This window comes from Limanda limanda, chromosome 3 (assembly GCF_963576545.1).
Source record: "Limanda limanda chromosome 3, fLimLim1.1, whole genome shotgun sequence".
NCBI classification, from domain to species: Eukaryota; Metazoa; Chordata; class Actinopteri; order Pleuronectiformes; family Pleuronectidae; genus Limanda; species Limanda limanda.
The window spans coordinates 3347370-3373542 of record NC_083638.1 but is presented as its reverse complement, the minus strand read 5'-3'; the positions used below and the strand labels follow the sequence as shown (position 1 = coordinate 3373542).

At 42.6% G+C, this 26173-nt stretch overlaps 2 protein-coding genes across 2 annotated transcripts in view; both read left to right on the top strand.

Annotated features, from left to right (window-relative positions):
• Positions 1 to 804: 804 nt before the first annotated feature.
• LOC132998822 (otogelin-like) lies at positions 805 to 19009 on the top strand. The gene is made up of 4 exons (XM_061068568.1): positions 805 to 890; positions 2582 to 2667; positions 17995 to 18074; positions 18809 to 19009. Exons 1-4 carry the CDS (start codon positions 805 to 807, stop codon positions 19007 to 19009), a joined length of 453 nt encoding a protein of 150 aa, XP_060924551.1.
• A 1989-nt stretch (positions 19010 to 20998) lies between these two features.
• Positions 20999 to 26173, top strand: part of LOC132998080 (NACHT, LRR and PYD domains-containing protein 12-like) — a 53237-nt gene continuing 48062 nt past the window's right edge. The window contains exons 1-4 of the mRNA XM_061067569.1: positions 20999 to 21126; positions 21242 to 21346; positions 21801 to 22029; positions 23866 to 23872. Of these exons, the coding sequence (XP_060923552.1) occupies positions 20999 to 21126; positions 21242 to 21346; positions 21801 to 22029; positions 23866 to 23872 (469 nt within the window). The remainder of the gene's footprint in view (positions 21127 to 21241; positions 21347 to 21800; positions 22030 to 23865; positions 23873 to 26173) is intronic.

The window sequence follows — 26173 nt, the reverse complement described above, 5'->3', positions numbered from 1 at the left end:
AGAAGAAGCTGATGAATGAAACAATGGTCCAACATGTCTGATCTGATATTTATCTTCAGGTCACAGACTGGACTGAGGTCAGCAGCATGTTGAGACTCTGTGTTGACATGATGATGATCCACAACAACAGGAGGACACATTCTAATATTCATATTTCTTTATCCAGGTTGAAGAGCTGCAGACTGTCAGAGATCAGCTGTTCTTCTCTGGCTTCAGCTCTGAGGTCAAACCCCTCACATCTGAGAGAACTGGATCTGAGTGACAACAACCTGCTGGACTCAGGAGTGAAGGAGCTGTGTGGTTTTCTACAGATTCCAACCTGTCGACTGGAGATTCTGAGGTCAGTTCACTGACTGACTTTTGTAGATCTCATATCTATAAACAGCATTTATACCCAATTGATCTCATTTAATTATAATTTAACATAATTCCTCTTCATACATAACTTGAATCTGTTCATTAATTCTGTGACATTTTAAATACTCAGCTACTTGTTAAAACACATCTGAGTTTAGTTCTGGATTTCCTAAACTGATCTGCAAGACAGAGACCGGGTCCAAATAATCTATTTGTTTTGAATCAGGACTCGTTTTTAGTCCAACATGTCTGATTTCATATTTATCTTCCATGTTATGAGTCTGTGCTCACATGAATATTTGTTTGTTTTTTTCACACATGAACTAAGTTTAAGTTACAGTTAAGTTTGATGCTTTATTCAGGTTGGAGGGCTGCATTCTGTCAGAGATCAGCTGTTCTTCTCTGGCTTCAGCTCTGAGGTCAAACTCTCATCTGAGAGAACTGGATATGAAGTTCAACAACCTGCAGGACTCAGGAGTGAAGGAGCTGCTTGATCTAAAGCAGAGTTCAGGCTGTCGACTGGGGACTCTGAGGTCAGTATCCACGCTGCTTTCATCAGTATTTTACTTAACACAGTCAGTATCACAGATCCAGGGTCTGTGCTACCAAGCAGGATTTGTGGTTATCAGGTTAACTTCAGGTTTAGTTTTTTCAGTCCTACGAAGCTCGTCCACTTCTTAACGAGGTAAATCACCATGTTAACTTATGAACAGCTAACCTGCTCCAGGTTAAGTTGGAGATCAACCAGTATTAAAGCTCCACCACAGTGTGTGTCCTCAGAGTCAGTGTGTTTCCTTAGAGACAGTGTGTGTCACATCCTGCATTCAAACGTTTCGTATCAAGAATCTTCTTCTCTTCCACTCGTCTTTTTAGTAAACAACAGATCTGGATCATGTGTTTGTTCTCCTCCGATTGTTATTACTGAGCAGTTTGATCCTCGTTGTGAAATATGAGGCTCTGCTGTCAGTCAAACTGTCCATGTCTGTGATTGGTCATACACAGTAAACCCCCCCCACCCCTTTTATGTGCACGTGCTCACACAGTGAAACATGTCTTCACCTGTAACAGCAGTAAATCCAGCTCTCAGGTGTCCACTCTGCACTTTGACATGCAGAGGACACACACTGAGCTCTTAGCGTGTTCATTCCAACACGTGAACATGAAGCAGAGAGGAAGCTGCTCCACCTCTGAACAGGACTGAAGTCCCTGCTGCTCTTTCTACTGGATGTGCTGCATCACTGACTCACAGCTGATGAAGTGAGTCTCTGGAAACATATGGCACTGTGTTTCCATGTCTTCTTCTCTCAACAGGTGGGAGTGATCTGTGTGGAGGTGAGTGTGAAGAGGACAGTGTGTGTGGACGGAGGCTTAGCTGTGTCCTGAGGATCCAGAGGCTGAAGCAGCAGCAGCTTGTGTGTAGAGCGGCTCTGACTGGGCCTTGTTGCTGGGAGGCGACAGTGCCATATGATTATATGATTGTTTTTGATCTTAAAGTTCCTGGATTCACATCGCAAATTGATTTAGTTTCACACAAAGTTAAACACATTTAAATTACTTTGGGTTTAAAATCAGAGTTTTGTCTTTGGCACAATAGATCAAAAGTCTGGACTTAAAAATGGGACATTTTCATTTCTGCATCAGGTGCAGAGCGGTGGTGGCTTTTCTACTTTTGACCCACAGGTGGCGCTGTAGTATAACAGCAGCACATCCCAGTCAAAGCCTTTATATTCAGTCTATGAGTCAAACACATGGATCATTTCCTCTGTGACAAACCAGATGTAACGAGAAGAAAAACATCTCAGAGAGAAAAGTTATGTTTCTACTTGTCTCTGCTTTAATGCTCAATAAACATCCTTCCACCGACTTCACTGGAATCATGACTCTGGTTTTATTTCATCGTACAAACAAACAGGTGGAAACATCACCTCCTTGGTGCATGTATTTATTATTATTATTATCACACTCATTGTCAGTGTTCTCCTGTCCCCTGGCGGCCAAACATCGGCTGAACAGACATCAGGTCTTGATCCTGGATCAGCAACAGGAGACGCTCACAGTCAGGAATCAGTGTTAAAGTGAAGATCTGGATCAATGATCATTATCAACTAAATACCATCCCAATAATAATATTAGAAATGTACTGTGAACATGAACCAGTTCATTTTCATGTGTATGAACTATAGACTGTAGGTATGAACTGGATTTTGAACTGGTTGTTTCCAAGAGTGAACTGGTTCAACACGGTGGAGGAGCATGAGAACAGGGAAGTGTCAGACTCCATATGCACCTGGATGAGCAGAAGGAAGGAAAGTGAGCAGGTGAGTGTGAACACAACTTTCTAAAGGTTTTACTGTCACACTCTCACACCTGCTGTTAACATCCGTCTGCTGATCACATGATTCTAAGTTTGTCAGTTCACACCTGGTGACAGACGTGGTTTCATGTGATCGGATCCCAGAGACAGATGTGAACAGCAGCTGTGGAACAAAGAGTCTTCAAAGGACTAATTGACAGAGTTAACTCACAGTTTCACGTTTGATCTTCATCACATATGTTCATCAAGTGTTTAATAACGGAACGTGTTTTCAGAATCATACGTTACAATCACCTTAGCTGAAGTGTGTGTGTGTGTGTGTGTGTGTATGCCTGCGTGAGTGGGCATGCCTGCATGTGTGTTTGTAAGTGAGTGAGTGTCTGTGTGTCTTGCTTGGTATTTTTGGGTGTGTTTTTTGAACAGACTTGTTTATCCTGATTCCTTTGAGCTCACAGTGTTTTTCCTCTCAGACTGAATATGAGTGGTTATGAGGAGGAAGAGGAGGAAAGAGCAGAGTGTCCAGAGTTCAGCTGCATGTCTCTGAAGAGTGACATGTCCATGGAACCTCCTATACTCTTCAGTAATGAACCTGGATCCTCACACACAAAGTAAGAGACCTGCTACAAACATGTGAACCTACAAACTGAATCCTCAGAGAATTAACCAATGAATGATGTGTTCTGAATAAAAACATGTTTGTGTTTGCAGACGTCAGGACCACAGATTGAGAGCAGAGTCTCCAGGGTCCAGCTGTCTGTCTCTGAAGAGTGACATGTCCATGGAACCTTCTATATTCTTCACTAATGAACCTGGACCCTCACACACAGAGTTAGAGACTGTTTCTACTGTGACCTGCTCTGAAGAGGATTTAGTTTCCTCTAGTGTGGCCCCTGCATTAGGACACAGCTTCATTGAAGTTGGTGACTAATCTCTCAGAATCACTCAAAGAGCTCAGACCTCCACCAAGAACCAACACGCTCCTTATGAAACCACTTTGAAATCCACTAGAGACTTATTTTGATTTGGATCTGCACAAAAATTCCAGCCCCCCCCCCCCCCAATCTGGTTCACATACCACATCCTTCCACCAAGTTTACTGGTAATCTGTTTAGTAGAGTTTTATAATCCCAGTAACGAACAAACCAACCAACACACAAACATACTGGGTGATAACAAAACCTCCTTGACAGAAGTAATGACAACCTGTGACTGTGACATGTGAGTTATCAGGAAATGTCTTCACAGGGAGAGGAAGAGGAGTCATGTTTCTGGGGAGGAGGCAGTTGTCCTGCTGTGCTTCATGTCAGGACGTCCTGAAGGATCAAGTCTCCACCAGCTGTGGACACTGGTTCTGCAGACAGTGCATCACCTCATACTGGGACCAGTCTGGTTCATCAGGAGACTCCTCCTGTCCCCAGTGTGGACAAAGATCCAGAACAGGAGCTGGAGCTCAGACAGCCGGTCAGAGCAGCACTGTACATGTGTTTGCTGATGTCTTCACTTCTGTTGTGCAAAAGTAGAGGGACTAGACGTTGGCTAATTATTAGTAATCATGAAAATATGATTATTAAAAACAATCAAAATTATTTATTTAAAAATAAATAAATAATTAATTGAAAATGATTAAGTAATCGATTAAGAAGAAAATTATTAATGAGTAAATAATAAAGTTTAACAATTAAGAATAAATAAATAATTAATGAAAACAAGAGAATAATCAATCAATGAATAATGAATTATTAATGAAAACAAACAATTATCAATTAGGAAGTATAAGCTATCAATTAACAATGATAAGTTATCAACTAAGAATAATGAAATAATTAGTCAAAACAATAAAATTATCAATTTAAGAATAATACGATCTATATTTATAATCGAGACGGGGCACCACCCTGGTAACAGGGAACCAACAATCAGTCTAAAAAGAACAGTTTCAGTTTGACAAAGTCAAATTAATAATCTCAATATTTAATATTAATGACCATTAAATGTACAATGAAGGGTTTAAGTTCTAACCATCGTAATCCAACTGTATTCCATAAACATGCACAAATGATCACAAGACACAGATACTTTAATTATAAAAGGATTTGTTAAAACGATATTAAAGTCAATGTTATTCAAAATGATTCTTCACTCAACAAACTCCACTATATAGTCACAGCACATTCATCACAATTTATCACACTGCAATACTTCTGATAAGTCTACGTGTGTGTGTGTGGGGGGGGGGGGGGGGTTGAGAGAGGAAGAAGGGAGGTCGATAATGATTCACAAAATTAAGAGGGCCCACAACGCCTGGGGTTTGAACTCAAAATGGTGGTGTAACCCACGGGGACTATAACACTTCTGACAACAGGACAACAGCACTGCAATTCCTGGAAGGAGATTACATGTCATTTTTTATCTCGGCTGACTTCGATTTGCAGGTCCACGAGTGTACGAAGCTGTGTAGAATGATCAGGGACAAATTTGTCCTCCAGAAAAAGTAATAAACAGTCGACAAAGAATGTGTCTCTAAGGTTGTCTTCGACAAAAAACGTTACTCCACCTAGTGGTCTGGTGGTGAATTGCTTGGCTGGTCCCTCAGAACGCCACCCTGCCCTGAGCGACGCAACTGTCAACAGTCCAATCCAGGGCAGGGGGGCGCGGCGGCGTGAGTGAAAAAGGTATTTTTTCTGTATGTGGCCCTCGGGACAAAAAGTTTGGACACCCCTGGTCTAAATGAACACTTGAACCAAATCTGAAAAGATTCTCTTGAGGAGTTTTTAACATGTTCATGAGACAAAAAGGGGATTTACCAGGGTGAGGGTCAAATGATCATGTTTTCTATGAATGTTGTGTTTTCTGATTTAGTTCTAACAGATATTTTCTTTAATTACAGACTTTGTGATTGTCGACTCTCAGTGATTCACTGTGAAGTTGTGGACTCAGCTCTGAAGTCAGACCCCTCACATCTGAGAGAACTGGACCTGAGTGGAAGCAGGCTGCAGGATTCAGGAGTGAAGCTGCTGTGTTCTGGACTGGAGAGTCCAAACTGTCGACTGGAGACTCTGAGGTCCTTAAATCCTTCTTCACTTTTCAAACTTTCTTTCTTCTTCGGTCATTATTTATTTAAATTGTCTCAGTTCTGCTCTGCTCACTGTCCCTCAGTCATCTGTCCTTCACCCAGCCTGTCAGTCACGTCCACCTCATCAACTCCATTCACCTGCACTCACCTGCTCCTGACCACTGAGAAAGTGTCAGTAAATGACATGTGGACTGAGGCCGAGCACTCGTCCTCCTCAGGTTTTCAAAATAAGACACATCCTTATTGAAACACATGGGACAGTTGATAAGTATAGAAACAGACAGGAAGTGACATCAGGAGCCGTCCCTACTTTAAACAGTGTTTAATTACACAAACCTGCTCAGTGACCAACACACAGAGAAGAAGCTGATGAATGAAACAATGGTCCAACATGTCTGATCTGATATTTATCTTCAGGTCACAGACTGGACTGAGGTCAGCAGCATGTTGAGAGTCTGTGTTGACATGATGACGATCCACAACAACAGGAGGACAAATTCAAATATTCATATTTCTTTATTCAGGTTGAAGAGCTGCAGTCTGTCAGAGATCAGCTGTTCTTCTCTGGCTTCAGCTCTGAGGTCAAACCCCTCTCATCTGAGAGAACTGGATCTGAGTGACAATGACCTGCAGGACTCAGGAGTGAAGGAGCTGTGTGGTTTTCTACAGAGTCCAACCTGTCGACTGGAGACTCTGAGGTCAGTTCACTGACTAACTTTTGTAGATCTCATATCTATAAAACAGCATTTGTACCAAATTGATCTCTTTTAATTATAATTTAACATAATTCATACATAACTTGAATCCATTCATTAATTAATCTGTGACATTTTAAATTTTCAGATACTTGTTAAAACACATCTGAGTTTAGTTCTGGATTTCCTAAACTGATCTGCAGGACAGAGACCGGGTCCAAATAATCTATTTTTACATTTCTTATTTCATATTTATCTTCCATGTTATGAGTCTGTGCTGACATGAATATTTGTATTATATTTTCCCACATTAACTCAGTTTAATTTACAGTTAAGTTTTATTCTTTATTCAGGTTGAAGGACTGCAGTCTGTCAGAGATCAGCTGTTCTTCTCTGGCTTCAGCTCTGAGGTCAAACCCCTCTCATCTAAGAGAACTGGATCTGACTAGAAACAGGCTGCAGGTCTCAGGAGTGAAGGAGCTGCTTGATCTAAAGCAGAGTCCAACCTGTCGACTGGAGACTCCTAATGTTTGAAAATGTTTTGCAACATCCAACACTTTGAGATTTCCTTCTTATTAAGACGATAAATTGTATATGCACTGATTCAGACATATTTGAGATAATCAGAGGGAGTCAGGTGAATTAACTGATTTGTATCCAGCAGTATGTGGAACACTTTATTTATTTATTGGAGTTCGATAGAGCAAAGCTGTTTTTATTTCGTGGAAACATTTGGTCGAAGCGGAGAAGATACAAACCAAACTTTGATTTGGTTCAATTACTGTTGACAGAAAATACAGGGAGAGCCCAATGGAGCGTTATAGATGCATGTTTCTCTGTTGACCAAACCTCTTTCTGTGTTTGTTCATATCAAACACTTGATATTTTAAAGTTAAAGGGGATTTGTATTATATATATATATATTTGCATTTTCAATAAATATTTCCTTTTGAAAAACTAAAAAAGGTTTTCATCTGTTTATTAGATATCAGGATGCTGTGCAATATATAGATTATTATCATTATTATTATTATTATTATTATTGTCAGGTTAGTCTTCTGCCCCCTGGCGGCCAAACATCGGCTGAACAGACATCAGGTGTTGATCCTGGATCAGTAACAGGAGACGCCCACAGTCAGGACTCAGTGTTAAAGTGAAGATCTGGATCAATGATCATTATTTACTAAATACCATCCCAATAAAAAATAAACTGTGAATGTGAACCAGTTAATTTTCATGTGTTTGAACTGGACTTTGAACTGGTTGTTTTCAAGAGTGAACTGGTTCAACAGGGAGGAGGAGCCTGAGAACAGGTAAGTGTCAGACTCCATTTTCACCTGGATGAGCAGAAGGAAGAAAAGTGAGCAGGTGAGTGTGAACACAACTTTCTGAAGGTTTGACTGTCACACCCTCACACCTGCTGTTAACATCCGTCTGCTGATAACATGACTCTTAGTTTGTCAGTTCACACCTGGTGACAGACGTAGTTTCATGTGATCGGATCCCAGAGACAGATGTGAACAGCAGCTGTGGAACAAAGAGCCTTCAAAGGACTAATTAACAGAGTTAAAACACAGTTTCACGTTTTATCTTCATCACGTCCGTTCATCGAGTGTTTAATAACAACGTGACTTCAGAATCATACGTTACAGTCACCTTAGCTGGTGTGTTTGTGTGTGTCTGTGTGTGTGTCCTTCCTTGTTTTTTTGGGGTATGTTTCTTGACAGACTTGTTTGTCCTGATTCCTTTGAGCTCACATTCTTTTCCTCTCAGACTGAAGATGAGTGATTATGAGGAGGAACAGGAGGACAGAGCAGAGTCTCCAGTGTTCAGCTGTGTGTCTCTGAAGAGTGACTGGTCCAAAGATTATCCTCCACTCTTCAATAATGAACCTGGACCCTCACACACAGAGTAAGAGACTGTTTCTACTGTGACCTGCTCTGAAGAGGATTTAGTTTCCTCTAGTGTGGCCCCTGCATTGGGACACAGCTTCATTGAAGTTGGTGACTAATCTCTCAGAATCACTCAAAGAGCTCAGACCTCCACCAAGAACCAACACGCCCCTTATGAAACCACTTTGAAATCCACTAGAGACTCATTTTTTTTTTTGGATCTGCACCAAATTCCACACACTGGTAAACATCAGTCCTCTGAACATGTCTGGTTCACAGACCACATCCTTCCACCAAGTTTACTGGTAATCTGTTCAGTGGTGTTTTATAATCCCACTAATGAACAAACCAACCAACACACAAACATACTGGGTGAAAACAAAACCTCCTTGGCAGAAGTAATGACAACCTGTGACTGTGACATGTGAGTTATCAGGAAATGTCTTCACAGGGAGAGGAAGAGGAGTCATGTTTCTGAGGAGGAGCAGTCGTCCTGCTGTGCTTCGTGTCAGGACGTCCTGAAGGATCCAGTATCCACCAGCTGTGGACACTGGTTCTGCAGACAGTGCATCACCTCATACTGGGACCAGTCTGGTTCTTCAGGAGACTCCTCCTGTCCCCAGTGTGGACAAAGATCCAGAACAGGCGCTGGAGCTCAGACAGACGGTCAGAGCAGCACTGTACATGTGTCTGCTGATGTCTTCACTTCTGACAACAGCACATGTGGTTTTATTTTGTTCCTTCATACAACATCAACATTTAACATCGTTATAAAAAAACAAACTTAAAAAGCTTTCATTTTCTGTAGTTTTTCTGTATCTGATGAAAACAATCAGCAGATTCTCAGATTCTCTGTCTCTGACATTGTTTCTTGTCTTTCAGCAGATCGTGGTCTGCAGGAGGTTTTAGATGTACATAAGCTCAGTCTGAGGAGGAGATGTGAACATGTGACTGAAGGAACTGATGAAGCAGGAAGTAGAACCTTCCTCAACAGGATCTACACTGAGCTCTACATCACAGAGGGACAGAGTGAAGAGGTTAATACTCAACATGAGGTGAGGCAGCTTGAGACGGCTTCCAAGATGAAGATCCTCCACGACACTCCCATCAAGTGCCACGACATCTTTAAAGCCTCCACTGACCAGCAGAGCAGCATCAGAGTCGTCCTGACCAACGGCGTCGCTGGCGTTGGAAAAACCTTCTCGGTGCAGAAGTTCACTCTGGACTGGGCAGAGGGTTTAGAAAACCAGGATGTGGGTCTGCTGACTGTGCTTTCGTTCAGGGAGCTGAACCTGGTGAAGGACCAGCAGCACAGTCTCCTCACGCTGCTCCGTGTTTTCCATCCAGCGTTACAGAAGCTCACGGCAGAGACGCTCGCTGTCTGTAAACCTTTGTTCATCTTTGACGGCCTGGATGAAAGCAGACCTTCTCTGGACTTCAACCACAGCGAGCTTGTGACTGATGACACACAGAGGTCTTCAGTCAATGTGCTGCTGACAAACCTCATCCGGGGGAATCTGCTTCCCTCGGCTCTCGTCTGGATAACCTCCAGACCTGCGGCAGCCAATCAGATCCCTCCTGCATGTGTTGACAGGGTAACAGAAGTACGAGGCTTCACTGACGCCCAGAAGGAGGAGTACTTCAGGAGGAGATTCAGTGATGAAGAGCTGTGCATCAGAATCATCTCACACATCAAGACGTCCAGGAGCCTCCACATCATGTGTCAAATCCCAGTCTTCTGCTGGATCAGTGCTACAGTTCTGGAGCACATGTTGACCACAGACCAGAGAGGAGAGCTGCCCAAGACCCTGACTGACCTGTACTCACACTTCCTGCTGGTTCAGACAAAGAGGAAGAACAACAAGTACGGTGCAGGACTTGAGACGACTCCACAGCAGCTGACGGAGGCTGACAGAGATGTTCTCCTGAAGCTGGGGAGGCTGGCACTTAAACATCTGGAGGAAGGAAACATCATGTTCTATCAAGAAGACCTGGAGTGGTGTGGTCTTAATGTCACAGAGGCCTCGGTGTACTCAGGAGTTTGTACTGAGATCTTCAGAAGAGAGTGTGTGATCTTCCAGAAATCAGTCTACTGCTTTGTTCATCTGAGTGTTCAGGAGTTTCTGGCTGCAGTCTACATGTTCCACTGTTACACCAAGAGTAACACAGAAGAACTCAACAACTTCTTGGGAACATATTGGAAAACACAAAGTACCTTCTCCCTGGATGACCTCCTGAAGAGAACCATGAATAAATCCCTCACCAGTACAAATGGTCATCTGGACCTGTTTGTTCGCTTCCTTCACGGCCTCAGTCTGGATTCCAACCAGAGAGTCTTAGGAGGCCTGCTGGTTTTGACAGAGAACAATCCAGAGATCATCCAGAGAGTAATCAACAACCTGAAGGAGATGGAGAGTGGTGATATTTCTCCTGACAGAAGCATCAACATCTTCCACTGTCTGACCGAGATGAACGACCACTCAGTTCATCAGCAGATGCAACAGTTCCTGACGTCAGAGAACAGATCAGAGGAGGAACTCTCTGAGATCCATTGCTCAGCTCTGGCCTACATGCTGCAGATGTCAGAGGAGGTTCTGGATGAGTTGGACCTGGAGAAGTTCAACACATCAGACCAGGGTCTATGGAGACTGATCCCAGCTGTGAGGAACTGCAGGAAGGCTCGGTGAGTCCAGACATGATCATTAACATGTTCAGTCAGTGGAGATGAGACGTAATATATACATTAATATATGTTTACATTTGGTTTGTATATTAACATTCTCATTGTTCTTATTTACATATAAGAGCAACTAGATCAGATGTGGAGCGTGAAATCCAATTGTGCTGAAGTTTGCTGTATATTTATTTATATATATATATATATAAGGGCTGTCAACTTTAACTTGTTAACGCGGGATGATTCATTAGTGGAATTACCATGTTAATATTTGAACGCATGGGCAGAATGAGCTGCTCCATGAAGCCATGTCAAACTAGAATCCCCACCCTGCGTTTGTACGCCACCACCAACCAGTGCAGTGTCAGTCCCTCCAGGTTCCTGACATGTTGCAGTCACAATAATATGAGGTCACTGTAACTTTGACCTTTGACCACTGAAATCTAATCAATCTATCTTTGAGTCCAACTGATCAAAATGTGAAGAAATCCCCAAAAGACAGACTTGAGACATCATGTTCAAGATGCCAGAAACATGTTCTGTGACCTTGACCTTTGACCTTTGACCACCTGAATCTAATGAGTTCCTCTGTCAGTCTGAATGAACGCTTGTACCAAATCTGAAAGGCTTCTCTTGAGGAGTTTTTAACATGTTCATGAGACAAAAAGGGGATTTACCAGGGTAAGGGTCACATGATCCGAATTGTATGAATGTTGTGTTTTCTGATTTTATTCTAACAGATATTTTCTTTAATAACAGACTCTGTGGTTGTGGACTCTCAAGGGCTCACTGGGAAGTCGTGGCCTCAGCTCTGAAGTCAGACCCCTCACATCTGAGAGAATTGGATCTGAGTGAAAACTACCTGCAGGATTCAGAAGTGAAGCTGCTGTGCTCTGGACTGGAGAGTCCAAACTGTCGACTGGAGACTCTGAGGTCCTTAAATCCTTCTTCACTTTTCCAACTTTCTTTCTTATTGGGTCATTATTTATTTAAATTGTCTCAGTTCTGCTCTGCTCACTGTCCCTCAGTCATGTGTCCCTCACCCAGCCTGTCAGTCACGTCCACCTCATCAACTCCATTCACCTGCACTCACCTGCTCCTGATCACTGAGAAAGTATCAGTAAATGACATGTGGACTGAGGCCGAGCACTCGTCCTCCTCAGGTTTTCAAAATAAGACACATTCTTATTGAAACACCTTGGACAGTTGATAAGTATAGAAACAAACAGGAAGTGACTGTCAGGTGCCATCGCTACTTTTAATAGTGTTTAATTACACAAACCTGCTCAGTGACCAAACAAACAGAGAAGAAGGAGATGAATGAAACAATGGTCCAACATGTCTGATCTGATATTTATCTTCAGGTCACAGACTGGACTGAGGTCAGCAGCATGTTGAGAGTCTGTGTTGACATGATGACGATCCACAACAACAGGAGGACACATTCAAATATTCATATTTCTTCATTCAGGTTGAAGAGCTGCAGTCTGTCAGAGATCAGCTGTTCTTCTCTGGCTTCAGCTCTGAGGTCAAACCCCTCTCATCTGAGAGAACTGGATCTGAGTGACAATGACCTGCAGGACTCTGGAGTGAAGGAGCTGTGTGGTTTTCTACAGAGTCCAACCTGTCGACTGGAGACTCTGAGGTCAGTTCCCTGACTGACTTTTGTAGATCTCATATCTATAATACAGCATTTATACACAATTGATCTCATTTAATTATAATTTAACATAATTCATACATAACTTGAATCCATTCATTAATTCTATGACATTTTAAATATTCAGCTACTTATGAAAACACATCTGAGTTTAGTTCTGAATTTCTTAACGGATCTGCAGGACAGAGACCGGGTTCAGATAATCTATTTGTACTGAATCAGGACTCGTTTTTAGTCCAACATGTCTGATTTCATATTTATCTTCCATGTTATGAGTCTGTGCTGACATGAATATTTGTTTGTTTTTTCACACATGGACTAAGTTTAATTTACAGTTAAGTTTTATGCTTTATTCAGGTTGGAGTGCGGCAGTCTGTCAGAGATCAGCTGTTCTTCTCTGGCTTCAGCTCTGAGGTCAAACCCCTCTCATCTGAGAGAACTGGATCTGAGTAACAACGACCTGCAGGACTCAGGAGTGAAGGAGCTGCTTGATCTACAGCAGAGTCCAACCTGTCGACTGGAGACTCTGAGGTCAGTAGATGGTTGGAGTCAGTTCGCGCTGCTTTCTTTTATTGAGGTAAATCACCATGGTAACTAATGATGAACAGCTAACCTGCTCAAGGTTAAGTTAGAGATCAATCAGTATAAAAGCTCCACCACAGTGTGTGTCCTCAGAGACAGTGTGTGTCCCCAGAGTCAGTGAGACAGTGTGTGTCACATCCTGTTTCACAAACGTTTCTCATCAAGAATCTTCCACTCGTCTTGTTAGTAAACAACAGATTCAGATCTCGTGGCCTCAAGTTATTTATCTCGTTCACACACGTTATTATATCGTGGTCACGTAATATATCTTTACCAAATGCCACCAGGGGGCGCTGTAACTTACACATTGACACAATCCCAGACGTTTTACTAGCTGTTCTCCCTGCATTTAGCAGCTGTGACTAAGTTTATTTTACTCTGGATCATGTGTTTGTTCTCCTCTGATTTTTATGATAGAACAGTTTGATCCTGGTTGTGAAATATGAGGCTCTGCTGTCAGTCAAACTGTCCATGTCTGTGATTGGTCATGCAGTAAACCCCGCCCCTTTTATGTCCACGTGCTCACACAGTGAAACATGTCTTCACCTGTAACAGCAGTAAATCCACTTCTCAGGTGTCCACTCTGCACTTTTGACATGCAGAGGACACACACTGAGCTCTTAACGTGTTCATTCCAACACCTGAACATGAAGCAGAGAGGAAGCTGCTCCACCTCTGAACAGGACTGAAGTCCCTGCTGCTCTTTCTACTGGATGTGCTGCATCACTCACTACGTTTACATGATGGCATAAACCCGATTTCGGCTGAAGCCCGGTTTCTCTATCCATGGGGGGTTAACTGCTCTATCTCAGGGTACATGGCACTGAGAAATCCGACTCTTGTCCGAAAGCATTTCATACCCCGCTACGATAAGGTGGCGCTGTTTTCATTACAGCTAGTGGTGATACAGCCATTTCCGCTTGACCTCGTCACCTCTACCAACTAAAAACAACAACAGCCTTCAACTCAGCATGCGAGAAAGATGACGAACGGAGAGCAAGGTGAAGCTACGTCCCTCTACATGATGTTGTGCATGTTTACTCTACGAGTACTGCGAATGCGAACGGCGCATTTCCGGGTCACGGCCAGGGAGGGAGGGGGGGGGGCAGGATCTCAAGCATGCGCAAAGACGTCATCTCCAGTTGTTGTCTAGCTTCCAGAGTTACATGCGCGCGTTGTCCGATATACAGCAAAATCCGATCGAATTATCTGGGGTTGGTTATCCGACTTCAGTCGGACACAAGAAATCTAGATTTGTGGAGTTACATGAAATGGATCTTCGATTGAAACCCGACAACGCCAGAAATCGGGTTTCAATCGGACACATGTAACCGCAGTGACTGACTCACAGCTGATGAAGTGAGTCTCTGGAAACACTGATGTCTTCTTCTCTCAACAGGTGGTGAGCTTAGTGAAGGTTTGTGTGAAGAGGACAGTGTGTGTGGAAGGAGGCTGAGCTGTGTCCTGAGGATCCAGAGGCTGAAGCAGCAGCAGCTTGTGTGTAGAGCGGCTCTGACTGGGCCTTGTTGCTGGGAGGCAGAGTGGAGACAGAGCTCCAGAGGAATCAGAGGAGGTGAGCTGCTCTGAGATCAGCTGTCACACAGTGTCCAGTCCACCGTCCTCCCTGTGTGTTCCTGTGGATGTGACACAGCATCATCACTGGATCTGCTGCTGCTCTGTCCTTTGACTCAGTGTCTGCAGACACACTCCAATCCTCCACCTCCTCCACTCATTTATTCACTCACTTTATCTGAACACAAACACACGAGTCAAGACGACATGACTAAAGATCAACACTTTTCTAAATCTGTATTGAGTGAATTTGCAGCATCTTTTTTGATCTCTTCCCTCCGTTCACAATCTTTACCGCTTGTCCTCTTGAGGGCAGCAGGGGGAGCTGGAGCCGATCCCATCTGACATTGGGGGTGGGAGGTGTGGTGCGCCTCAGACGGGTCACCAGTCCGTCACACGGCCGACAAACAACCATTCACACTCACATTAACACCTACGCTCAATGTAGAGTCTCCAATTTACCCAACCCCTAATCTGCATGTGTTTGTGAGATGAAGCCGGAGCACCTGGAGGAAACACGGGGAGAACATGCAGACTCCACACAGGAAGACCCCATCTGAACCGGGATTCAAACTAGCAACCTTCTGGCTGTGAGGTGACAGTGCCAACCACCAGCCAGCCTCAAAGTCTGCCCCTCCCTACCGATTGTGTTTATTCACATGAAGAATGTGTTTATTGAAATGACATAACACCAACAGAATATATAAACCCTCTGTAAAGAGTCACATGTTGTGTATTTAACTTTGCCTTTATTATTTTCCACCTTTGTCCCTCAGTATGTCTCCATGTGTGTATAACCACATTCTGTGTATTTGTTTGTTTATGATCTTAAATTTCCTGGATTCACGTCACAAATTGATTTAGTTCCACACAAAGTTAACGACGTTTTTATTTCTGCATCAGGTGCAGAGCGGTGGTGGCTTTTCTACTTTTTGACCCACAGGTGGCGCTTTAGTATAACAGCAGCACATCCCAGTCAAAGCCTTTATATTCAGTCTATGAGTCAAATACATGGATAATTTCTTCTGTGACAAACCAGATGTAACGAGAAGAAAAACATCTCAGAGAGAAAAGTTCTGTTTCTACTTGTCTCTGCTTTAATGCTCAATAAACATCCTTCCACCGACTTCACTGGAATCATGACTCTGCTTTTCTTTCATCTTGCAAACAAACAGGTGGAAACATCTCGTCCTTGCTGCAGGTACATGAACAACATCACCGGTTGGACATAATGGAAACAACCAGAAGAAAAATTTATGTCATATTCACAGTATGAAGAAGAGTCGATGAAGAGCAGAGCATCTTTAAGTCTCTGATGAAACTTTCATAAATATTTTACCATATTTACTGGAAAACTGACCCAAGGACGTTTTATATAAACATAGATGAAGATTATTCGTTTGTCCAGTTTGTGAATTGTTTATAAATAATTTCTAAAACAATGATGTAAATCTGTTTGTATGTTCTCGACCACCAACTCAGATCAACCACCAGGGGGAGACTGTAGCAGGCCAGTGGGAACAGCAGTATGCTGGGAAATAATTGATGATGGGAGGTTCACAGCAGAGACAAGTGACAGAAAGTGTCTGAGAGATGATGTCCTGAAGACAGTGGACATTTTGGTTCTGTTGTGTTGAATAGTTTGTGTTATTTTGTGGAGACACTTGTCTTTTCAATTGTTTCAGCTCTACTTGTAAACGCTGTCATGTAAATGAATTGGAACTTAACCATATTTAAAATACTCATGTTTTAAACATGAGTATTTTAAACATTTCAAGTTAGTTCTTCAGTGTTTGAGTTTCGTTCCACCACCAGAGATCTGTGAGTGATAAGCAGCATCAGGGGCTGATGGGTAATGTAATCTTTAGAGCAATGGAACTTGTACATGTATCAAACCAATTTCCATAATGTAACCAAAAGGATTCTAATGTTGAATTTAATCCCATTTTAAATATATTCTTACATCTGCAGTTTCCTCTTTTTAAAAAGTCCAGGACGTTGCATCATGTTTACATTGAAAAAAAAAGAAGAAAATTCTACACGTGGATGAATTATTTCTATATTAACAATAGATTATAATAATATTATTATACACTGAATCATTTTATGTAAAAACTTTAGCTTCTATTTCCAAGTTACATTGATTTACACAAATTAATATGATTTAATATAAGAATACATATGAATTATGACATATATTTGCATATTTGACTCATATAACTGATATATGTGACTCACTTACTCACAGATGTTGAACAGACGTGTTTAAAACGGTCAGAGGAAGAACAGGAAACAGCTGATGTGCCGCACATAGCAGCTTTGTACTCTGTTGTTATTTTATCTGTTGTGTTTTTTGCAAAATAGAAAGAAATACTTTAGATATGTTCACACAGACCTCACATCCCTTGATGGGGTGAAAAATCTCTGCTGCCGCCATATTGAAGAGAGAGGCTGATCACTTCAGATTGTAGAAAATATCATAATTTAAATATATATTTTGTGCTGTTTTCTGATGAAACCAGGAAACAGGGAATAAAGAGTTATTATACACAATGCTACTTTCTGAATTTACATAGAACAGCTTAGAAACAAATATTACATCAGAAATATTACTAGTGATATTTCTTACATTTTAAAGTATATAAAAGTTTGAAAATCCACATTTGGGTCTTTCTAACAAACCAACCTGCGACAGTCAGACATCACATTTAATCTGATTGAGGACGAAGCCGACAGACAGACTCACAGCCTCCTCTATAACAACATGGCCGCTGCGTTGATGTGTGTTTGTGTGAAAATGTCTCAAACGTTGATGGAGCACGTTCACACCCTCTGGTTTCAACTGGTTTGAAGAAGTTCACTGTGGGAGATACAAGCATGATGCTGCTCAACATTTCATTTTTCAACTTCAGGGAAGTTTCCTCCCGAGTTTTTTTTTTAATTTTAACTTTCAAACTTTCTCCGTCATCCAACTCGTCATCCGTCCATTAAAGCAGCTTCTCAGCTTGTGCCTGATCGACGGCCTCAGCTCTGACCGTTCTTCTTCTTCTTTCCTCTCTGTCACGCTTCTTCTCTTTCCCGCTGTTTGCTGTGTCGCTACAATTGTCAGATCACATGTGTTTTCTTGATTTTTCATGCTCACTTTGTTTGGACTGATTTTTGGTCTGAACAGGTAAAGAAGATGGAAAGTCGTGTCAGCGGGTGACGGTGAGGATGACGATCAGGAAGAACGACTGTCGCAGTAACAGGCCGGTATGTTTGTGTCCAACGTGTGTCCAATGTGATTCCTGGTTCATACAATAAGAAATAAGAAAATCTGGAAACTGGTAACACTTCATTTTATAGGTTTGTAATTTCCCAGTACATTTCCTGTCAGAAGAAATCTCGTCATTAGAGCTAAATGTATGTGAAATAAAAATGTCCTTAAAGAACCGTCCATTTAAATCAAAACAAATCAATTTAATTGTTATTGGAAACTTAATTTTTCAGATGTATTGACCTTTGTGTTTGCATGTGGACAAATTTCACATTTTAAATATGAATCTCAAGTTAACACCAGCAACTAATTGGATTTACACAATTGGAAATTGGAAAGTGTTTGAACTCTCCCAGTTCACACACTTTCCAATTTAATTTAAAAGCTAAAATTACCCACAGTTTGTAGATAATATTTCAACAAGGCAATTCAAAGTACTTTTCATAAGATATAAGAGGCATCATGACGAATTGTCAAAGCAACATTAGACAATATCAGAAATAAGCATTTAAACAGAAATTAAAAGAGAATAAAAAGAAATAAAGAAATATAAAGACTGGATGTTGAGCACAGACCAGTTGAGGACGTCATCATTTAAAGGATGTGGAGAATCTTCAATTCAATCGGACAGCCACTTGAAAATCAAACTTTTAATTTAAAGAAATGTGTCCACTCCTCTGGGCAACTTCCAGCCGTGTGACCTTCTGCACTGACGCTCTGTGTCCTGCAGGTGAACATCGTGTCATGTGACGGGGAGTGTCCGTCCGCCAGCATCTACAACTACAACATCAACACGTACGCTCGCTTCTGCAAGTGCTGCCGGAAGACGGGGCTGCAGCGGCGCTCGGTGCAGCTCTACTGCAGCGGCAATGCAACCTGGGTCAGCTACAGCATCCAGGAGCCCACCGACTGCTCCTGCCAGTGGTCCTGAACACACACACACACAAAGAACGATGTTCTGGTGCCTCTGCTGGCAGGGAGGTCGAACTGCAGCTTTATCTGCAGCAGTCGACATGTGACGACTTTATTTGTCATTTGTATTTATAGTTTTGATTTTAGCCGAGAATGGTTTTAACGCTGCAAGATAGCCTCAGTAGCCTGTGACAGACTGTTTCGTGTTGCAGGGCTCATCTTCAGGCCAGGAAGAGCCAGGCAGAGTGGAATCAGGTTGTACCGGTTATGATCCTTCCTCAGGCGTAGCCTCAAATGACTTTGAGAACCTCCTGCTTTTGCTGCTGAACAAATCCAACTGGTAGTGTTGTTGTACATACAGGATTGAGTCCAAAGATCTCAAGGTCCCTTCCAATAAAGGTTATTTATAACATTCCACTGAAGTTTGACTTTTTGCACTATTACAATACTTATTAGCAACTAGTTATCATGTCTTCCGCTCCATGAAACGCATGTTAATGCTCAGTAGTACACATATGGTACTTTAATGTATTTGCATTGTCATAAAATGTGATAATTTTCAATGGGCATATATGCAGCTGAAACGTGTAGCCTAGTGCATCCCACATTTTTCAACATAACATTTTAATAAAACATAATAGTTATAATAGCCTTTAGAAAAATGTTTTTTTTTTTTTGGAGGAGGTGGGGGAGTGCACTAAAGGCCCCTGAGACGCGGCTTAAGTTTCTTAATGGAAAGAAATTTCCTCTTACATTACTTTTACTTTTATACTTTTAGCAGTTTTGAAACCAGTACTTTTTCACTTAAGTAAAAAGCTTGAGTTGATACTTCAACTTCTACAGAAGTCTTTTTAAACTCTAGTATCTATACTTCTACTTGAGTAATGAATGTGAATACTTTTGACACCTCTGGAAGACTCATCAGTTGCAAGTGACCACTACCAAATATTCAGTATTATACACATAGGCTGGGAAGTAGAAGAAAGATAAGTCAAATTTGTTAGATGAGAAAAGAAGGAGTGAATCCTTCAGTATTATAACCAGAAGAGGATGAACGGACTTTATCTATGATTTACAGCCCAAAACTCAAACTCTCTCAGTCTGATTATCAGGAGAAAACGTTCAAAAGAACAATTCTGGTAATATTTTATATTTTTCTTCGTGTTGATATGAACATATTGTGTGTGATCATCCACAGCCTGACACATCTCAAGTGTTTGTGCTCCATCCGCTGCTGGAAATAGTCCCCAACAAATGCACTGTTTCCTCCTGTGAGCGGCAGGTTCAGGAAGCTCCACTCCACAGGACAACGTGACAAGTTTCACGTTATAACGTGATACAGATCTTCCCATTCTAAAGTAAAGAAAACTGTGATTCATTCAATTTAGATCAAACACACTCGTGGAAACATCACCAGGATTATTTTATATTTAATTTCCAAAGAGGGATCCTTTCACCTGAGTCTTACACACTGCAGCTTTAACTGGTCTGTGAGCAACTCTCATATCTACTGTAAAGAGAGAGAGGAGGAGCCTGAGAACAGGGAAGCGGTCAGACTCCATTTTAACCTGGATGAGCAGAAGGAAGAAAAGTGAGCAGGTGAGTGTGAACACAACTTTATGAAGGTTTTACTGTCTCACTCTCACACCTGCTGTTAACATCCGTCTGCTGATCACATGGCTCTAAGTTTGTCAGTTCACACCTGGTGACAGACGTAGTTTCATGTGATCGGATCCCAGAGACAGATGTGAACAGCAGCTGTGGAACAAAGAGCCTTCAAAGGACTAATTAACAGAGTTAACTCACAGTTTCATGTTTTATCTTCATCACATCTGTTCATCAAGTGTTTAATAACACAACGTGATTTCAGAATCATACGTTACTGTCACCTTACCTGGTGTGTGTGTGGGTGTGTGTGTCCTTCCTTGTTTTTTTGGGGTGTGTTTCTTGACAGACTTGTTTGTCCTGATTCCTTTGAGCTCACAGTGTCTTTCCTCTCAGCCTGAAGATGAGTGGTTATGAGGAGGAAGAGGACAGAGCAGAGCCTCCAGTGTTCAGCTGGGTGTCTCTGAAGAGTGACTGGTCCAAAGATCTTCCTCTAGACTTCAGTAATGAACCTGGACCCTCACACACAGAGTAAGAGACCTGCTACAAACATGTGAACTTCCAAACTGAATCCTCAGAGAATGAACCAGTGAATGATGTGTTCTGAATAAAAACATGTTTGTGTTTGCAGAGGTCAGGACCACAGACTGAGAGCAGAGTCTCCAGTGTTCAGCTGGATGTCTCTGAAGAGTGACATGTCCATGATGCTTCCTATAAACTTCAGTAATGAACCTGGACCCTCACACACAGAGTAAGAGACTGTTTCTACTGTGACCTGCTCTGAAGAGGATCTAGTTTCCTCTAGTGTGGCCCCTGCATTAGGACACAGCTTCATTGAAGTTGGTGACTAATCTCTCAGAATCACTCAAAGAGCTCAGACCTCCACCAAGAACCAACACGCTCCTTATGAAACCACTTTGAAATCCACTAGAGACTCATTTTAATTTGGATCTGCATCAAATTCCACACACTGGTAAACATCAGTCCTCTGAATATGTCTGTGAAAGAAGCCCCCCCCCATCTGGTTCACAGACCACAACCTTCCGCCAAGTTTACTGGTAATCTGTTCAGTGGAGTTATATAATCCCACTAACGAACAAACCAACCAACACACAAACACACAGGGTGAAAACCAAAACCTCCTTGACAGAAGTAATGACAAACTGTGACTGTGACATGTGACTTATCAGGAAATGTCTTCACAGGGAGAGGAAGAGGAGTCATGTTTCTGAGGAGGAGCAGTCGTCCTGCTGTGCTTCGTGTCAGGACGTCCTGAAGGATCCAGTCTCCACCAGCTGTGGACACTGGTTCTGCAGACAGTGCATCACCTCATACTGGGACCAGTCTGGTTCTTCAGGAGACTCCTCCTGTCCCCAGTGTGGACAAAGATCCAAAACAGGAGCTGGAGCTCAGACAGCCGGTCAGAGCAGCACTGTACATTTGTCTGCTGATGTCTTCACTTCTGACAACAGCACATGTGGTTTTATTTTGTTCCTTCATACAGCATCAACATTTAACATTGTTATAAAAACACAAAGTTAAAAAGCTTTTAGTTTCTGTAGTTTTTCTGTATCTGATGAAAACAATCAGCAGATTCTCAGATTCTCTGTCTCTGACATTGTTTCATGTCTTTCAGCAGATCGTGGTCTGCAGGAGGTTTTAGATGAACATAAGCTCAGTCTGAGGAAGAGATGTGAACATGTGACTGAAGGAAGTGATGAAACAGGAAGTAGAACCCTCCTCAACAGGATCTACACTGAGCTCTACATCACAGAGGGACAGAGTGAAGAGGTTAATACTCAACATGAGGTGAGGCAGCTTGAGACGGCTTCCAAGAAGAAGAGCCTCCACGACACTCCCATCAGGTGCCACGACATCTTTAAAGCCTCCGCTGACCAGCAGAGCAGCATCAGAGTCGTCCTGACCAACGGCGTCGCTGGCGTTGGAAAAACCTTCTCAGTGCAGAAGTTCACTCTGGACTGGGCAGAGGGTTTAGAAAATCAAGATGTGCGTCTGCTGACTGTGCTTTCGTTCAGGGAGCTGAACCTGGTGAAGGACCAGCAGCACAGTCTCCTCACGCTGCTCCGTGTTTTCCATCCAGCGTTACAGAAGCTCACGGCAGAGACGCTCGCTGTCTGTAAACCTTTGTTCATCTTTGACGGCCTGGATGAAAGCAGAACTTCTCTGGACTTCAACCACAGGGAGCTTGTGTCTGAGGTCACACAGAGGTCATCAGTCAACGTGCTGCTGACAAACCTCATCCGGGGGAATCTGCTTCCCTCGGCTCTCGTCTGGATAACCTCCAGACCTGCGGCGGCCAATCAGATCCCTCCTGCATGTGTTGACAGGCTCACAGAAGTACGAGGCTTTACTGACGCCCAGAAGGAGGAGTAATTCAGGAAGAGATTCAGTGATGAAGAGCTGTGCAGCAGAATCATCTCACACATAAAGACGTCCAGGAGCCTCCACATCATGTGTCAAATCCCAGTCTTCTGCTGGATCAGTGCTACAGTTCTGGAGCACATGTTGACCACAGACCAGAGAGGAGAGCTGCCCAAGACCCTGACTGACCTGTACTCACACTTCCTGCTGGTTCAGACAAAGAGGAAGAACAACAAGTACGGTGAGGGACATGAGACAACTCCACAGCAGCTGACGGAGGCTGACAGGGACGTTCTCCTGAAGCTGGGGAGGCTGGCACTTAAACATCTGGCTGAAGGAAACATCATGTTCTACCAAGAAGACCTGGAGCAGTGTGGTCTTAATGTCACAGAGGCCTCGGTGTACTCAGGAGTTTGTACTGAGATCTTCAGAAGAGAGTGTGTGATCTTCCAGAAATCAGTCTACTGCTTTGTTCATCTGAGCGTTCAGGAGTTTCTGGCTGCAGTCTACATGTTCCACTGTAACACCAAGAGGAACACAGAAGAACTCAACAACTTCTTGGGAACATATGGGAAAACAGACAGTACCTTCTCCCTGGATGACCTCCTGAAGAGAACCATGGAGAAATCCCTCACCAGTACAAATGGTCATCTGGACCTGTTTGTTCGCTTCCTTCACGGCCTCAGTCTGGAGTCCAACCAGAGAGTCTTAGGAGGCCTGCTGGGTTGGACAAGAAACAATCCAATGATCAACCAGAGAGTCTTAGGAGAACTGCTGGGTCGGAGAGGGAACAATCCAAAAATCAACCAGAGGGTCATAGGAGGCCTGCTAGGTTGGACAGGGAACAATCCAAAGATCATCCAGAGAGCCATCAACAACCTGAAGAAGATGCAGAGTGATGACATTTCTCCCGACAGAAGCATCAACATCTTCCACTGTCTGACTGAGATGAACGACCACTCAGTTCATCAGCAGATGCAACAGTTCCTGACGTCAGAGAACAGATCGAAGGAGAAACTCTCTGAGATCCACTGTTCAGCTCTGGCCTACATGCTGCAGATGTCAGAGGAGGTTCTGGATGAGTTGGACCTGGAGAAGTTCAACACATCATACCAGGGTCGACAGAGACTCATCCCAGCTGTGAGGAACTGCAGGAAGGCTCGGTGAGTCCAGACATGATCAATAACATGTTCAATCAGTGGAGATGAGTCGTTCTTCAAATACACTCAGTGTTAAATGATTCTCATTGTTTGGGGCAGCATGGTGTTGCAGTGGTCAACACTGTTAGTGCAGCCTTTCTGTGAGGAGGAGGTTCTCCTGGTGTCTGCAGGGTTTTCTCTGGGTTCTCCAGCTTCCTTCACAAACTCATTTATGTACCATATACATTTGGTATTAATACATATATACATTCTCATTGTTCTCATGTCCATATGAGACCAACTGATCAGATGTGGGTAGTGGAATCCAATCCTCAAGCTCAATGACCAATATATATATATATATTTACATACATTTATATATAAATGTATATAAATATGTATATATATATACACATGTGAAAAGTTTTTATCTGAGCAAACAGCTAGCTCAGCGTGAGGAGACAATCACTCAATCCAAGTGAATTACCACCCTGTGTTTGTGTGTGTGTGTGTGTGTGTGTGTGTGTGTGTGTGTTGTTGTTGTACTGCAGGATACCAGGTCTTTGTGAAATAGTTGCATTTATTTAATTCCAATAATAATCCTAAAAGTAAATTGCATACTGCACTAACTAACCTGCTGCCGTCATGTCACTACTTCCGTCTGATTTCATCCACCGACACAAAGCGACCGGGCTTGGGCTCTAGCAGAACCTTCTATTTTCGACGATGTTGATTGGCCGAATTGACTTTGCTATACGCGTATCTTCCCCAGCAACAGTCTCTTATTGGCTCCTCGTCTGGACATTGCCAATTCCCCTGAACCACAGACTGTGCCCTGATCGTTACCCAAACTTTTCCACTGAACATATGAATAAATAATACAAATAAGTTATCATAGTTAATGTTAGATTACTTTTGATTAAAGACGTAAAAAAATGAAAAAACACACTCCACAAGGGAGGGGGGCGCACTAGCGCCCTCTATTGGCTGGCTGCCACTGTTTGTGTATATAATCACTCAATTCAATTGAATTACCACCCTGCGTTTGTACGCCACCACCAACCAGTGCAGTGTCTGTCCCTCCAGGTTCCTGACATGTTGCAATCACAATAACATGAGGTCACTGTAACCTTTGACCTTTGACCACTGAAATCTAATCAGTTTATCTTTGAGTCCAACTGGTCAAAATGTGAAGAAATCCCCTAAAGACAGACTTGAGACATCATGTTCAAGAGGACAGAAACATGTTGTGTGACCTTGACCTTTGACATTTGACCACCTGATTCTAATGAGTTCCTCTGTCAGTCTAAATTAACGCTTGTACCAAATCTGAAAGGATTCTTTTGAGGAGTTTTTAACATGTTCATGAGACAAAAAGGGGATTTACCAGGGTGAGGGTCACATGATCACGTTTTGTATGAATGTTGTGTTTTTTGATTTTATTCTAACAGATATTTTCTTTAATTACAGACTTATTAGTTGTCGACTCTCAGAGACTCACTGTGAAGTCGTGGCCTCAGCTCTGAAGTCAGACCCATCACATCTGAGAGAACTGGATCTGAGTGGAAACTACCTGAAGGATTCAGGAGTGAAGCTGCTGTGTTCTGGACTGGAGAGTCCAAACTGTCGACTAGAGACTCTGAGGTCCTTAAATCCTTCTTAACTTTTCAAATTTCTTTCTTATTGGGTCATTATTTAATAAGACACATTCTTATTGTAACACGTTGGACAGTTGATAAGTATAGAAACAAACAGGAAGTGACATCAGGAGCCATCCCTACTTTAAACGGTGTTTAATTACCCAAACCTGCTCAGTGACCAACACACAGAGAAGAAGGAGATGAATCCTTCAAAATGATTACCCTCCTCAATGCTGCTAAAAACGTTAATCCCGATGATGTTTTCCTACACTTGACATCTATTGCACTTCTGTCCGTCCTGGGAGACGGATCCTCACATGTGTCTCTCTGATGTTTCTACGTATTTTTACCTGTTAAAAGGGTTTTTAGTAGTTTTTCCTTACTCTTGCTGGGGGTTAAGGACAGAGGATGTCACAC

Bases quoted from the DNA above. Each gene is read 5' to 3' on its own strand.
- LOC132998822 (XM_061068568.1), top strand. From the start codon at position 805: ATGAAGTTCAACAACCTGCAGGACTCAGGAGTGAAGGAGCTGCTTGAT. The intron at 891-2,581 runs GTCAGTATCCAC...GTTGTTTCCAAG, and splicing joins TGTCGACTGGGGACTCTGAG to AGTGAACTGGTTCAACACGG. The intron at 2,668-17,994 runs GTGAGCAGGTGA...TGGTCTGAACAG, and splicing joins GATGAGCAGAAGGAAGGAAA to GTAAAGAAGATGGAAAGTCG.